Source organism: Balaenoptera ricei, chromosome 2 (genome assembly GCF_028023285.1).
Source record: "Balaenoptera ricei isolate mBalRic1 chromosome 2, mBalRic1.hap2, whole genome shotgun sequence".
Lineage (NCBI taxonomy): Eukaryota > Metazoa > Chordata > Mammalia > Artiodactyla > Balaenopteridae > Balaenoptera > Balaenoptera ricei.
The window spans coordinates 80,146,860-80,162,756 of record NC_082640.1 but is presented as its reverse complement, the minus strand read 5'-3'; the positions used below and the strand labels follow the sequence as shown (position 1 = coordinate 80,162,756).

Sequence of the window (15,897 nt, the reverse complement as noted above, 5' to 3'; positions counted from 1 at the left end):
AAAGATAAACAGCGTCTCCCTCTTGAAGAGGGGGAGGGGGGCTGATATAACCAATAGTCAATGATCTGAGACAAAAACTTTCCAAATAGAGTGGAGGAGAGAAAGAAAGTGTGTAAGGATTTATAAGCAGGACAGCAAAGCCCTCTTAATAGAATAATCAGGCACTGGATATACTGCAGAGGATTTACACATATCCATTCACCCTTTCTACCCTCACGCACAAACATACCCACAGAGGACAGAGAATGACAGAAGAATTGATCAAGACACAGAACAAAGATCTGAGAGGGACAGAACTGAGACCCTGGCTCTGCCACCGTAGCCAGTGAATTGTTAGCAAACCCCCTCTGTGAGAGAAGTGTCCTGTTCTAAGCCCAAAGCACCTTGATACATTAGATTTCTAATCAGTGGTAATGTTTTACTATTTAGAAAATTTTGCCCAAGGCTGACACTTGTTATTTTGAGAATACTGTTCACTATAAGTTCCACTTTAAGAACCTAATAAGGTTCTCTGAAAAAAGGCAAAGCTCTCCCTGCCCATTAGGCCCTGACTCAGGGACAGACAGCCTGCATTTGGTTTCTCCACCCCCATCCTATCTGGAGGGAGGAGGGTGCCGGCTGGATGACTGACAGGCCCTCCACAGCTCACCTGATGCTCAGGCCTAGTGAGATTCAGGTGAGCTCATTAGTCCTGGATACAAGGGCCTGAAGTTGTGCGAGGCCTGGGTCAGGAGACCACCCAATGCGGCCGACCTCACTGCACAGATCCAGGTCTGCTCCTAATTTACTCTGTGACCAAAGCAAACCCTTGCTGTGTCTTGTTTCATCTTTCTGATCTGTCAAGTGAGAATAATGACACGTGCCCTACCTACTTTACTGGCACCGAATAGAAGGAGACAATGAATGTGAAGATACACTAAAGAGAATGAAAAGTGCCGTCTGAAAGGAAGGGACTCCCTAGAGCGTTTCAGTGTCCTAATTAGGAAGTGAGGGGACAATAAGATAACTTCCAAACACGTTTGTCATGGATTAAAAAAAATACCCACTCACTTAGTGGCCGAGTCACTATTCTAACCACGGTTGTATGTATGTTAGATCATTTGAAAAGGGGTGAGTAATCTGCGTTCCACAGCTGAAAAGACTTCCAAGCTCCCATAACCTGGCAAACAGACTTCGGAATGAGGCCATCCCCTCATTGCTGGCAGGGGACGCCGAGAAGATGGAGGAGGAGGTTGAGTCAGAGGGAAAAAGTTATTGTCACTCTGGAAAAGAGTCTGTAGACACCTGGAGAAGGAGTATCTGTTATGTTTAACTAGGAACCAATATAATCAAAGAAAGCCCCACATTTATGTCTGTCCCCTTTGGTGTGAGCATATTTGTTCTCTGGGTTCACGCCCATGAATCGTAAGCATCTTTTCAGCAACTCAATACTTGGAAGTGTTCTGCGGTGTAGAGATTTGTGAAACGCTTCTCCTACACAAAAGTCCCGAGCGCGATCTCAGGCAGAGGAAATAATTCAAGCCGTGGCCCTGCTGCGGCTGACGACGCGGCGGCCCACCCGGGGACCCCGCCCGGGCCGCTTCTCCCGGACTCAGATCCATTTCAGGTCAACAGCCCAGAAGGACACGGCCAGACTGTGAATATCGGCCTCTTCGGACCCCAGCCTCCCGTTTCAGGGCTTTTCCACCCCAAGCGAGGTGTCCCTTTTCCTAACCTCTATCACTACTGAACAGGCCTTACCTTAGTCACTTATACTTTACTGCGAACACATTTGGGTTCAGGAAACATTTGTCCTTTGTATTATAATTCAATCTTTTAAGCATGGAAGTGAAAGGTCTTAGGTGCTATTAAATAATTTCAGCCGTCGGCAAATAGGTGCGGGGAGGCTGGGGGAGGCACATCCAATTGCCCTGGAATCTCACCCCTCCCGCAGGGGAGGCCAGTCCCGAGAGGGAACTGAATGTACGCATTTGGGGCGCTTCGGGGTCACTTGCGTCATGGGGCACAAGGGTAGAGGGGAGGGCTTTCTCCCTCCCTTCAGGGCCGCCGTCTTACCTGCTCTCCGTCCTGGAGCTGCCATGGCCTCTGCAGGTCGCCGCTGTGACCCCACGGCCCGCTCACGGGTCCCTCCCGCTCCTCGGGCGCTCCGTCCTCTCCCCCCCGACACCTCCCGCGTGTCCGGGAGCCCGTGCTCACTGCGGCGCCCTCCTCAGGCCCGCCCGGCCTGTTTCAGCTTCTCTCCCGCCCACGCTTCCCCCGGGGGCGTCCCAGGTTGTTCCCATCAGCGATGATACCCGCAGGTGCCGGGGCTCCAGGGACGAGGACTGGGCGGGGCCTCGGGTGGAAGCGGGCGAAGTGAAATGGGGCCTGGCTCGGGGGACAATTGGGAGCCCAGGTCATCAACCGGCGTCAGGCTCAGGTGCCCGCATGTGCGCGGAGGTGGGGAAGGTCTGCACCAAGTGGAGAAAACTGTTGGCATTAGTTACAGGTCCTGGAATACCTAATAAAGAGCAAAGAAAAACCTAAAAGCATTGGTTTTGGCTGGAAATACACTACCAATTGTATTGTTTATAAACGTCCCCCAATCGCCACTTGTTCTATTAAATACAAAGTATAATAAAATTAACTTATCAGAAGTGATGTTTGATAATTTGGATCAGCTTTCTTAGTTGGCGGCCCATGTAATACAATCCCCTCATGGGCTCACAACTATTTGCTGACAACCTCCAAATCTTCACCCACCTTTAGATCCACAGCTGCCTATCAGAAGCCTCCCCTCTGATGTCACCCCGTGGAAAGTCCACAGTCCTTTCTGTTTCGGCGGCGGCGGTGTCAACACCAGCACCCATCCAGGTGCCCCCATCTGGGTGTCGGGGTAGGTGTCAGCCCAGACTCCTGTCTTCGCCCCTCTTGCTCCCCCCTGCCCAACAGCTGCACCTCTCTCCATATGACATCTCAACCCTGGCTTCGGACGCGCTACCATTTCTCACCTTCGTCCTTGGAACACTCTCCACATTAGCACCTGCCCCCAGACCTGCTACCCTTAAATAGGCAGAACGAGCTTTCTAAAGTTCATACCAAAGCATACACTTTTTGGCATGTAACTCTTGAATAGCTTCCCCATTGCTGATGAGATTCCTCAGCATGGAACATAAGTCCTTTCATGATCAAACCCCTACTTTTCCCCCAGCCCAATATAATCTCTGTTATTTCACCCGCTGGGAGTAACTCATAATTATCTCTGGTGGGTCTCTTGTTTTACTTCACTCTTTCTTTTTCATGGGCCACACGCACTGCTGAAAATGAGAGGGCTGGTTCCAGTTCAAAGCCTTTCGCAGGTCTGAGCGCTCAGCCAGAAGTTCTGCATCTGTAGTCTATTAGCTCTCCTGATCGCATTTTGTTATTCTCCTTGCAGCAGAAAAAACAAACAGCTGTGTCTCCCACAGTCTCTGCCTTCCTCCCAACATCGAAGAGGCTCTCCCCCAGGTGACCCCCTGCGACCCCGTGGAGTTCCTTCCTCTGCGGTGGCCTTACCCTCCCAGTTGTCCAGTCTTATCGCCACCCTCCTGTTTCTGGCAGTTTCTGATAAATCGCCCCATTCCCCATCCCCCTCGCCCTGTTCTGTGATGATCTTCCAAGGTCCTAGATCCGGCGCTTCACACTGGATGCTGGTTGCCAGCAATTCCCACATGTTTGCTTCTGCCCGCATTATATGACGTTCAACGTGGGACACCTTCAGCATCACTGGCTGGGGCAACCTCAGCTCTAAGGAGGAGGGTTGCAGGTGTGATTTGGGGATTTGGCTTATCTCCCCATAATCTGCATTAGATCTCTCCCAAGCCATCCCTAGCAAACAGAATCCGTGTGGAGACAGTGTGTTCACAGTGCAAAGATAGCTCCCCTTGCAACCAGACTGCCAACCTTAAGCTCCTAAAAGTAAAATTTGGAATCACCACAGATCGGCTCTCTGCAATGTTGCTTAGTTTTTGACATTGGGCTCTCTTGGAGAAATTTCTTCCAAGACTCTGGAGTTGCCTGGAGGAAGCAAGCTAATTTTGCACCTTCCCAGGTTAGCCACTCATAGCTGCTTCTTCATTCCCTTTTGTGGTGTCTAAGCATGACCCAGGCCCATTGATTCCAGTGCTGTCCAATATGTAGCGCCAGCCCCCTGTGGCTATTTGAAATGTGGCCGCTCTGAACTGAGATGTGCTGGAAGCATAAAATACACACTGCATATTGAAGACTTAGCATCAGATAATGAAAAACATCATTAATAATTTTACATTAATTACATGTTGAAATGTTAAATTTTAGATATACTTCATTAAATACAACATTATTACTACTAAATTCATTTATCTCTTTTTACTCTTTAAAATGTGCTACTAGAAAATTTAAAATTACATGTCACCTGCATTATATTTCTGTTGGACAATGGCTGGACTAGACCTTGGCTCAGTCTTAAATGTCTTAATATACCTTCCAAAGGCTTGCAGTATGTGCTATGTGTTCCTTCTTCCCCACCCCTGGCAATGCTTAAATGAGTAATTAGATGTTTTGATGATAAACCCCAAATTCCTATCCACATTGTCCCCAGATGGCAATGGGGGAAAGTATGTAAACTGACTCATAGGGGCAACCACAGATATTCAGAGTTCTGGTAGTAACTGAGTTAACAGAGCTTTCTTTTTTTCCCTTCTCACACTTCTTTTGAAGATGTAGACAAGGATAAAACATTACTGAATTCCTTGTAGCTTAAAACCACACAACATCAACATTTATCCACAAGCATTACAACATTACAACACATAGCAATACTGAAAAAGCAAAGCTAGTTGGCTACTCTCCCTTCATCATTGAGCATTTGGTCATCCCATTGGAGCTATTTCATTGTCTTCAAGTCTGGAAGTTTATCCTTGGGCTAATAATGCACAGTGACTGAATATTAACCATGTCATTGATCTGGATCGTGTTTTCAAATCTAGCATCCATGAAAATCCTGTTTGTTTAAACAGATTATCCTTAGCTCACTGTGTTCATTACCTCTTACTGATTGGAGAGAATATGCTTGAGTTTCTCATGTATAAAATATATGTGTTAAAGAAAAACAACTCTTAGGAAGGTATGGGGTTTGCCTTGATAGTAATTATTTTTCATAAGAGAACTTAAATCAGGATCTCAACAATGAATTGAGCATCCTCAACAGCCTACAGTTATGGCTTTAATCTCTGGTTACCTTCCCAAGGAGAACACCCTGCTCCAGAGCTGCGTGCTCGCTCAGGGCCTCCAGAGGCCCTCCCCGCCCCTCCCCTTCTCTCTGGAGACTGAGAGCCAGCAAATGATCAGCAACTCCGGGCTGTGAATGGCTTTCTTTGCTTTCGGCTCTGTTTTGATTTGCACTCACGTCATTATCCTGAACATAACTTCATTGGAAGGAATACCAATCTTCAAACAAATAAAAAGAGCAGAGATGATCTAGTTCTCTTTCTAAAATAAGGGAGCTTCTAAGGATGAGTTGAATCTAATTTCAGGCCAATTCAACCTTGATGCCACTGAGAAAACCACAAACCTGAGTAGTGATTCGTGAATTCACAGCTGCTGAAGATGAATCCACCGGCTGATAGTACCATTCATTTATCAGGCTTTTCATTGGCAAAGAATGGAACCCTGAACCACGAAATATAAAATTAGATACATTTAAGTGTTTTTTCAAGCCGCATCTCCATAACCCTTTGCCACCCTTTACTTTTAGGTTGTGTGGGAAGTGGAATTTCTACAAATGGCCCAAAAGCTCAAGGTCCCAATACCTGCAATCCATGAATGTGATAAGATCTCACTCCCACGACTGTGTTATGCCTACAGCACAGTCAACTTCAAAAGGGGAGATGACAGAGGTGGGACTGATCAAGTGAGCCTTGGAAAGTGAGAATTTTCTCCACCTGGTGGCAGAAGAGGATGGCAAAAGGAGGCATCAGGAAGGTTCTAAGCATGAAAAGGATTCCACACACTATTGCTGGCCTGAAGATGGAGCGGCCAAGTGATGAGAAATGTATGTGGCGTGTAGAAGCTTAGAGTGGTCCCCAGATGACAGCCAGCAAGAAAATGGGGACCTCAGAACTCTAGCCACAAGGAACTGGATTCTGTCAACAACTGAAGAATCACTGAAGCAGGTAAGAGTTTGGTTGGTTGACACCTTGGTTTTGGCCTGTGAGGCCCTAAATAGAGAAGCCAGCTGAGCCCATGTGGATTTCTTTTTTTTTTAATTTTTAAATTAATTTTATTCAAGTAGAGTTGATTTACAATGTTCTGTTAATTACTGCTAAACAGCAAAGTGATTCAGATATACATACACTCTTTTTCACATTGTTTTCCATTATGATTCATCATAGGATATTGAATATAGTTCCCTGTGCTATACAGTAGGACCTTGTTGTTTATCCATTCTATATATAATAGTTTGCATCTGCTAATCCCAAATTCCCAATCCATCCCTCCCCCACCTACCCCTTGGCAACCACAAGTCTGTTCTCTATGTCTGTGAGTCTGTTTCTGTTTCGTAGATAAGTCCATTTGTGTCATATTTTAGATTCCATGTGGAGTTACTGACTGACTGAACTGTGAGATGATAAATGGGTGTTGATTTGAGCTGCTAGCTTTGTGGTCATTTGTTATGCAGCAATAGAAAATGAATACACCTTGGTAATTTGCTGATTGGATTCTATAGCTTTCTTTTTTTTGTTGTTGTGGTTCATAATCCACTGAGTTTATATGCTGTGTGGCCTCAGGTGAATTACTTGTCCTTTTTGAGCCTATAAAACCTGCCTCACTGAGTTTTTATGAAGATTAAATGGGACCCACGTAAAGTGTTTACTGCAGACCCTGGTGCTATGCAGGATCTCAGTCAAGCTCCTTCTCTGCATGTGTATTTTCACAGTTCCCATCATCCCCCTAAACACAGGGCTTCCTGCATATTACTGCACAGGGCCAGGGACGCTGTAGGTGCTCGATACATGTGCACTGGGTCTATACACAAACAATACTCATATTGTATTTATGTGTTGGAAAATGAACATATTAAAAATGTATACAAAGAAGTCCCTGTTTTCAAGCTGCCCAGAGTTTGTAGGCGAGAACTATGTAAACAAAGCATAGCAATACGATCCCATTCATGTTACTAGGTACCAAATGCTAGGCCACAGCACCCTTCCACTGCTCCAAGAGGAGGAGTGATTTTGCAAGTGGACATAAGCAGGTGCAGAGACGTTTTCAGTGATTAGGGACTGGAGGGAGGCCTGATTTGGGTGGAGGGCAGGGTGCCTAAGTGGGGTATGATGGAAGGTGGAACTCATGCGTTAAGCTGGGGACAGACTGCATTTCACGCCAACGGGTTTGGGCTTCTTCCTTCTGGCTCTGGGGAGCTTTCAGAGCGTTTTTGGCAGAGTAACCTGATCAGATTTGTATACGAGAAAGGAAACACTGGTGTGGGATGGAGGGACTGCATAGGATGGATTGCAGAAGGAGAGACTGGCAGAACCGAAACAGGCCGCTAATTTACCGATATTCTTTAACGCTCAAGAAAAATACACACAAATCTACTGAAGCCCACTATTCAGAGTGAGGTCCTGCGATTCTAACACTTAGTATAATATCCTTTATAAAAAGGAATGTGCCTGCCCTGCTGGACAGCAAAGCAAGGACTTCTTGTACGGGGAGGCACGATGCCGACTAGGTACTGCCGGAGCTGGTGAGCACTGGAAGGGTGGAAGTGGGGAAAGCAGGTGTCTGGACCCCACAGATTACAACTACAGTCTGGATTTTGGCAGAAACAGGGCTGGAACAGCACCTTCCTAGGGCTGACTGGGGGTGAGGGTGTTGGATTCCCTTCTAACTGGGAAACTTCCAGGAGTTCAGAGGAAGGATGAAAAGATACTTACTTCTGAAGTAACACTTGGGAAATCCTTTTCACATAGAAACAATGTTATAAATAGGTTCCATGGCTGGCCTCTGGAATGAACAACAGCAGGTCTGAAATCCAGTCCATTTGTAACTTTATTATTATATCGTCTTCTGGATAATTTACTAACAACCAGATTTTGGGAACAGGACCTGTTTGTAAAATGGAGATTCTCTGTGGTTAAGAGTTTATAATCATGCTAGGTAACCTGCTATAAATTCAAGGTTGTCTTGAGAATTCCACGTGTTGCTGCAGAGAATTAGATCAGGAGCTATTGGCCAAGAATAATGGCTTGGAAACATTTCTATTTGAAAATGAATCACAGTTTCTGTTTTTACTAGAATAGAACTTTATTTGTGGCATCAAGATTTTAAAAAATGGTTTTATATTTTAAAGTATGCAATAAATTTTGATACATTAATCTTGATATCTTTTTCCCATATGAGAAGATTTTAAAAAACAATGTCAAGTGGCTTATAATCCAAACGAATTGTTTAACTTGATAATTCTCTGGAATAATTTCAGCATTATAAATAAAAAATGAAAACAAATAACCATTTAAATTAGGATGAAATGCATTTGTAGCACAATTTTATGTCTGTTAAAATTTGTTTGATTACAGAGAAAATAATAGGCTAAAATTATGTGCTTATAATTCTAAAAAAAACCCGACGTCCTTGCTTTACATAAATGACCCTATTTACTTCCAGCCGTAGAATGCATTTGAGAAACTTTGCTATCTGGGATGAGGGGCTGTGTTGCTTGATACAGGTTCCTTTTGGACCATCAGTGCACACCTGGGAGATGATGGTCTGTGGCTGGGGGCTGGTTGGGAGTGTCTGGTCTCTTTAACACCCTGTTTTATCTGAGTCACAGAATCATCCAAGTGAATGAGTCGGACGAAAAGCAAGCTTTATATTTTCTCAGGCTCTGATATCTGCTGTATTTCACAGAAGCGATATTTAAACAGTCATGTGGTAAAATCTTGTTTTAACAAAAATAGTTTTCACATTCAGTTCTACATAATGAGAACATTCCAAAATGCATTGGCCCATATTAATATTACTTTGCTCATGTGGAAAAAATGAATTCTGATGGTAAGATCCATGTACAGATAAACATGCATATGTATATCTGTATATATTCAATATCAGAGATGTTCCTACTTCCTTGTCTGTCAGCAGTCATTTTATTTTTAAATGAAGAGATTTTTCTTTGGGAGTGTAGTTTGTGTTCACACCTGATTTGACAAAATCTGATGGTCAGCACAAGGCACCTTCTGATCGTATGATACTTTACAAAGCATCTTTCTGGAATTTACGATAATCTTACATGACAATGAGAGTGCGCATGATTATTTTCCTTTGACAGGTGAAGAACCAGGAGCCCAGAGAGGTGAAGTATGCTGCTTCAGTTTAAACATTTGGTAAGTGATAAAATTAGGGCTACACCTGGTGGTCTCCCCTGAATGCTAGTTAGCAAGGTGAAGATAAGACACAGGGTACACAGATCTGTGAATTACTCTCCCTAAGCTGAGTTGCTGATGTGCTGTTTGGAAAGTGGTTTTGCCTCTGTCACATGGGAGATCCCTACCAGGTGCTGAATGGTACCCATTGTGTTAGACCCCAACAAACTTTAACCAAGAGCCAGATGCACTTCTTACAACTCTCAGAATATGCATATATATATATATATATATGTATGTATGTATTTAAGAAGATTAATAACATATATTTACAATTACCCCTAAATCACGAAGATACCATATTGAGAAATAGCTTTATCTTTTTGCAAGAGCATTTTCTATATAATCATTCCAATGTAGGTATAAAATATATAAATACAGTCTTGGCACACTTATGTTTGCAGGTGCACTGGAACACTTTCCCTTTTGCCTTATTCTGCTCACCCCGACTTTTGATTGTTTGAAAATTCCTTTACACATCTCTAAGTTCCTTGAGGATGGGGACTCAGCTAGATTTCTTTGAAGCTGACAACCTTTACCCCAGGGCCTAGATAGAGCTATGCACCTCGCAGGCATTCAGTAAACCTTCACTGAATGCATGCACAGGATTTTTATGTACTTCAGTTTGGCTAAAGTCGGAGTCTATCTGTAGCATTTTGCCTAAAGAGTTTTGGATTTATAGCAAAACATTTTCATAGTAAATAGGTTTTTAAAAAAGCATAAGAAATAGGGTAATTTAATACAAATTATGCATTATAACTATTCTTTGGTTATTTTTAACAAATTATTTGGTTTTTTTTTGACTAAAGTGAAATACTAAAAATATAAAAATGCAACTGCAGAGATTAGCTTAATCTGTAAACATAATAAACCCTGTAAACATATATTTACTACATAATTGTGCAAGAGTAAAGAATGACTAGTAAAGGCAAGTGTTATACATTTAACTTAGTTCTTCAAGGCTTATTTAGGAATACTGCTTTGTCAAGCTTTAGTTTGAAGAAGGAATTCTTTTAACTAAACTAACACAGTAAAGAGTGATGATTCTACCAATGAACCATAAGGATGTACAGGCAAGAGGGAGGCGTTAATACCTTTAACCCTTCGCAAATTTGAATTTGCTTCACGTCTTATGAACCACCTTGCTTAGTAAAACCACATATTAACAAAAGCCAAATGCTTTTTAAAACGAAGAAGTAAACAGCTTTTTGCAAGTGAATCAGTTGACTAAAAATATAGGTAACATACTTTCTAAGATTTTTCCAAAAATCTGGGCAGTAACGTGCAGTAGGCAGGTCTACAAAATAATAACTAGCTGCAGGCAGCACTGAGTATATTGTAGTGTACTCAATATTAAAGTTTTTTTCCCCAATTTCAGTTTCCTTCTCAAAAAGCATCAAACTTTTCACACATGACACTTATCACAAATATTTCACAGTTATAATTTCAGTAGTTTAAGAAACTGCCTGGCAAATACTGTAAAAGAGGTAAATGTCAAGGACAAAACTCACGATTTCAGGCACACAGGACTTATATCCTAGAGGGTGAACTCAAGGTAGAACAAAACAACTGCGTAAAAGCAACACCTTATATAAGTGAATGAAATAATGGAAAAGTTGTCATACTACTTCTTCTAATTCTTTGACGTGATTTTCTCCAATATCTGGGAAGCATCAATGGCCAAGGGTTAGTAGTTCCCTGGAAAATTTTAAGTCAAGATTTTGCTTATAAAAAAGCGGGAGTAAAACACCATAGATTGTTACTTGTAATCTAATCAACGCCATCAAAACCCTGAGTGTTCTCAATGGCCATCTGAAGTTTATCCCATAATTCTTCAAATGACTCATACGGTGGCAAGTCCAAGCGATTAAAGCTGAAAGAACAGAGAGGGGCTGGTTATTGCAGACACTACAAAGCGAGTTCCCAGGGCAAACTATTCATGGTGCAGCTATGCGTGCTATGTTTCAACCACACGAAAAGACCTTTTCTCCTCAGGGAGAAGGAATGTCTAGGATTGGACTCTAGGTGTGGACTCTCCCCATGAATTCTTGGTGGTGACCTCTCACCTCCACCCTGATCTCCAAATGTCTGGGCTCCTGTCATTTGAACCTTCAAAACGGAGTGTTCTAGTCCTTCTTGGGATGGCTCATCATTCATGTGATGGAAGCAGGATATGGTCAACAGTTTACCTTTTTTTGGCTGTACCGTGTGGCATCTGTTCCCTGACCAGGGATCGAACCCGTGCCCCCTGCAGTGGAAGCACTGAATCTTAACCACTGGACCGCCAGGGAAGTCCCCTGGTCAAAAGTTTAGATGGGTCTCTCCAATGTTCAGCTACCTGGTCTTCAGGCCTGCCCAGTAAAGAAACAGCTGTTCCTGGGTTGGTGTCGCTGTCTCCCGGTCCTCCTCCTCCTCTCCTCTCCCCCCTCCCCCTCCATATCTGCCACCAACACAGCACAGAGGGAACTAGACCTTCCGTACCCAGACTGTTAGAGGACCTTCTGTCTCTGAGGACTTGTTCTCTAGGGTCAGAGAAACTGCTTACCACGTATGAGCTCTTGGCAGCTTCTCAGGGGTGCCCCACTGCTCAACTGTAAATGACTGTGGTCCGTTTGAGCCTACAAGGAAGAAGAGTTGCTTTGGTTTCAATTAGTCTTACAGGAATTTCTGGGCATTTCACAACTCACTTTTGCTAATGCAGAACTTAAACACACAGAGAACATCTAGTTTCTTTAAACTCAAAAGAAATAATGTTGTCCTGGGCCTGATGACTTTACTGTCCAGCCATGAAACGAGGACTCCTCCTCTATCAGTGCATTTGGGACCACAGTATCACTCTGCCCTGGGGTAGGGGGTGGGGGTTGTGTGTCTGACGGGGCTTTTGCTGTTTCCTAGCCCTGCATTTCCATATACCGCCTCTGTCATAGGTACACAGAAAATGTGCGTTTTTGAGTCCCACTGAAAACAGCTTTTTCTGATTATTTTTTCTCTATTGCTTTATTTTTTTTTGTAGTGAGATTATATAATGAAAGATGTAAAAATCACCTGAAATTCCACCATTAAATCTGAGTAAACATCCTATCATGAATCTTTTTGTGCATGTGCATCTATATAGGATTTTATGTGCATGGGATCATGTTATACATGCTACATTTTCCTCTTATTATGCACATTCTTAGAAACTTTTTTTTTTCCTTTGGAGTTTTTGCTTAGTTCTTCCTCCTCCAATTCTCAACATCCTCCAACCTCCCAGGTCATCAATGCTGACAACACGATGAGACACCTTCCATACTTCTCTCCATGTCTTAGACTCATATCCAAATATGTGTGTGTGAGGATAATTGTCAGAAGCAGCACTAAAAATACCTAAATTTTCCAAATTACTCTTTTCTCAAAAAGCATTGCTTTTCACACATTACCCATCACAATTATCCATACAGTTAAAATTTCAGTACTTTTGTCACTGTGTTTTCCATAGCATGGAATCATATTTCCCTTCCTCTTGATTCTCTCACCTAAACAATCCATCTGGAAAACTTCCTGTAAGTCAACCAATATCAATGTAACATACTTTTGCGTGGAAGTTCGCACTTGGCTTCCCGAGGCACCCCTTTCCCCTTCGCGAGTAGAGCCTGGGTACAGAATGTCACCATCCTTTGCCTGATTTCACCAAACAAGACTTCTGACAGGTCTCCCATCATCTAGCTTTCTCCTGGCTTCAGTCCATCTTCTCCAGGATGACCCAGGATCTTGGTGCTCTGGCCAGGTGTCAGGCCTGAGCCTCTGAGGTGGGAGAGCCGAGTTCAGGACATTGGTCCACAAGAGACCTCCCGGCCCCTCGTAATATCAATTGGTGAGAGCTCTCCCAGAGATCTCTATCTCAACGCTAAGACCCAGCTCCCCTCAACAACCAGCAAGCTCCAGTGCTGGACACCCCAAGCCAAACAACTAGCAAGACAGGAACACAACCCCACCCATTACCAGAGAGGCTGCCTAAAATCATAATAAGTTCACAGACACCCCAAAACACACCACTGGATGTGGTCCTGCCCACCAGAAAGACAAGATCCAGCCTCATCCATCAGAACACAGGCACCAGTCCCCTCCACCAGGAAGCCTACACAACCCACTGAACCAACCTTACCCACTGGGGTCAGACACCAAAAACAATGGGAACTATGAACCTGCAGCCTGTGAACCCCAAACACAGTAAGTTAAGCAAAATGAGAAGACAGAGAAATACACAGCAGATGAAGGAGCAAGGTAAAAACCCACCAGACCAAACAAATGAAGAGGAAATAGGCATCTACCCGAAAAAGAATTCAGAGTAATAAAAGTAAAGATGATCCAAAATCTTGGGAATAGAATGGAGAAAATACAAGAAACGTTTAACAAGGACCTAGAAGAACTAAAGAGCAAACAAACAATGATGAACAACACAATAAATGAAATTAAAAATTCTCTAGAAGGAATCAATAGCAGAATAACTGAGGTAGAAGAAAGGATAAGTGACCTGGAAGATAAAATAGTGGAAATAACTACTGCAGAGCAGAATAAAGAAAAAAGAATGAAAAGAATTGAGGACAGTCTCAGAGACCTCTGGGACAACATTAAACGCACCAACATTCGAAATATAGGGGTCACAGAAGAAGAAGAGAAAAAGAAAGGGACTGAGAAAGTATTTGAAGAGATTATAGTTGAAAACTTCACTAATATGGGAAAGGAAATACTCAGTCAAGTCCAGGAAGTGCAGAGAGTCCCATACAGGATAAATCCAAGGAGAAACACACCAAGACACATATTAATCAAACTATTAAAAATTAAACACAAAGAAAAAATATTAAAACCAGCAAGGGAAAAGCAACAAATAACATACAGGGGAATCCCCATAAGGTTAACAGCCGATCCTTCAGCAGACACTCTGCAAGCCAGAAGGGTGTGGCAGGACATATTTAAAGTGATGAAAGGGAAAAGCCTACAACCAAGATTACTCTACCCAGCAAGGATCTCATTCAGATTCGAAGGAGAAATTAAAACCTTTACAGACAAGGAAAAGCTAAGAGAATTCAGCACTACCAAACCAGCTCTACAACAAATGCTAAAGGAACTTCTCTAGGCAGGAAACACAAGAGAAGGAAAAGACCTACAATAACAAACCCAAAACAATTAAGAAAATGGTAACAGGAACATACATATCAATAATTACCTTAAATGTAAATGAATTAAATGCTCCAACCAAAAGACAAAGACTGGCTGAATGGATACAAAAACAAGACCCGTATGGATGCTGCTTACAAGAGACCCACTTCAGACCTAGGGACACATACAGACTGACAGTGAGGGGATGGAAAAAGATATTTCATGCAAATGGAAATCAAAAGAAAGCTGGAGTAGCAATTCTCATATCAGATAGAATAGACTTTAAAATAAAGACTATTACAAGAGACAAAGAAGGACAATACATAATGATCAAGGGATCAACCCAAGAAGATGATACAACAATTGTAAATATTTATGCACCCAACATAGGAGCACCTCAATACATAGGGCAAATGCTAACAACCATAAAAGGGGAAATTGACAGTAACGCAATAATATTAGGGGACTTTAACACCCCACTTTCACCAATGGACAGATGATCCAAAATGAAAATAAATAAGGAAACACAAACTTTAAATGACACATTAAACAAGATGGACTTAATTGATATTTATAGGACATTCCACCCCAAAACAACAGAATACACTTTCTTCTCAAGTACTAATGGAACATACTTCAGGATAGATCATATCTTGGGTCACAAATCAAGCCTTGGTAAATTTAAGAAAATTGAAATCATATCAAGTATCTTTTCCGACCACAATACTATAGGACTAGATATCAATTACAGGAAAAAAACGGTAAAAAATACAAATACATGGAGACTAATCAATACTCTACTAAATAACCAAGAGATCACTGAAGAAATCAAAGAGGAAATCAAAAAATATCTATAAACAAATGACAATGAAAACACGACGACCCAAAACCTATGGGATGCAGCAAAAGCAGTTCTAAGAGAGAAGTTTATAGCAATACAATCCTACCTCAAGAAACAAGAAAAATCTCAAATAAACAACCTAACCTTACACCTAAAGCAATTAGAGAAAGAAGAACAAAAAACCCCACAAAGTTAGCAGAAGGAAAGAAATCATAAAGACCAGATCAGAAATAAATGAAAAAGAAATGAAGGAAACAATAGCAAAGATCAATAAAACTAAAAGCTGGTTCTTTGAGAAGATAAACAAAATTGATAAACCACTAGCCAGACACAGAATTAAAAATGAAAGAGGAGAAGTAACAACTGACACTGCAGAAATACAAAGGATCATGAGAGATTACTACAAGCAAGTATATGCCAATAAAATGTACAACCTGGAAGAAATGGACAAATTTTTAGAAAAGCACAACCTTCTGAGACTGAACCAGGAAGAAATAG

At 42.3% G+C, this 15,897-nt stretch overlaps 1 protein-coding gene across 5 annotated transcripts in view; it reads right to left on the bottom strand.

Moving 5' to 3' along the window:
- Positions 1-8,433: 8,433 nt before the first annotated feature.
- NEDD4 (NEDD4 E3 ubiquitin protein ligase) overlaps positions 8,434-15,897 on the bottom strand; it is a 146,619-nt gene continuing 139,155 nt past the window's right edge. For 3 of the 5 annotated variants that reach the window (XM_059913231.1, XM_059913232.1, XM_059913233.1), the window contains 2 exons: positions 11,965-12,037; positions 8,441-11,292 (listed from right to left, as the gene is read on the bottom strand). In XM_059913231.1, coding sequence (XP_059769214.1) covers positions 11,190-11,292; positions 11,965-12,037 — 176 coding nt within the window. In that variant the 3' untranslated portion in view covers positions 8,441-11,189. Of the gene's footprint in view, positions 11,293-11,964; positions 12,038-15,897 lie in introns of all 5 variants that reach the window. The other 2 variants (XM_059913229.1, XM_059913230.1) reach the window with 1 other exon arrangement.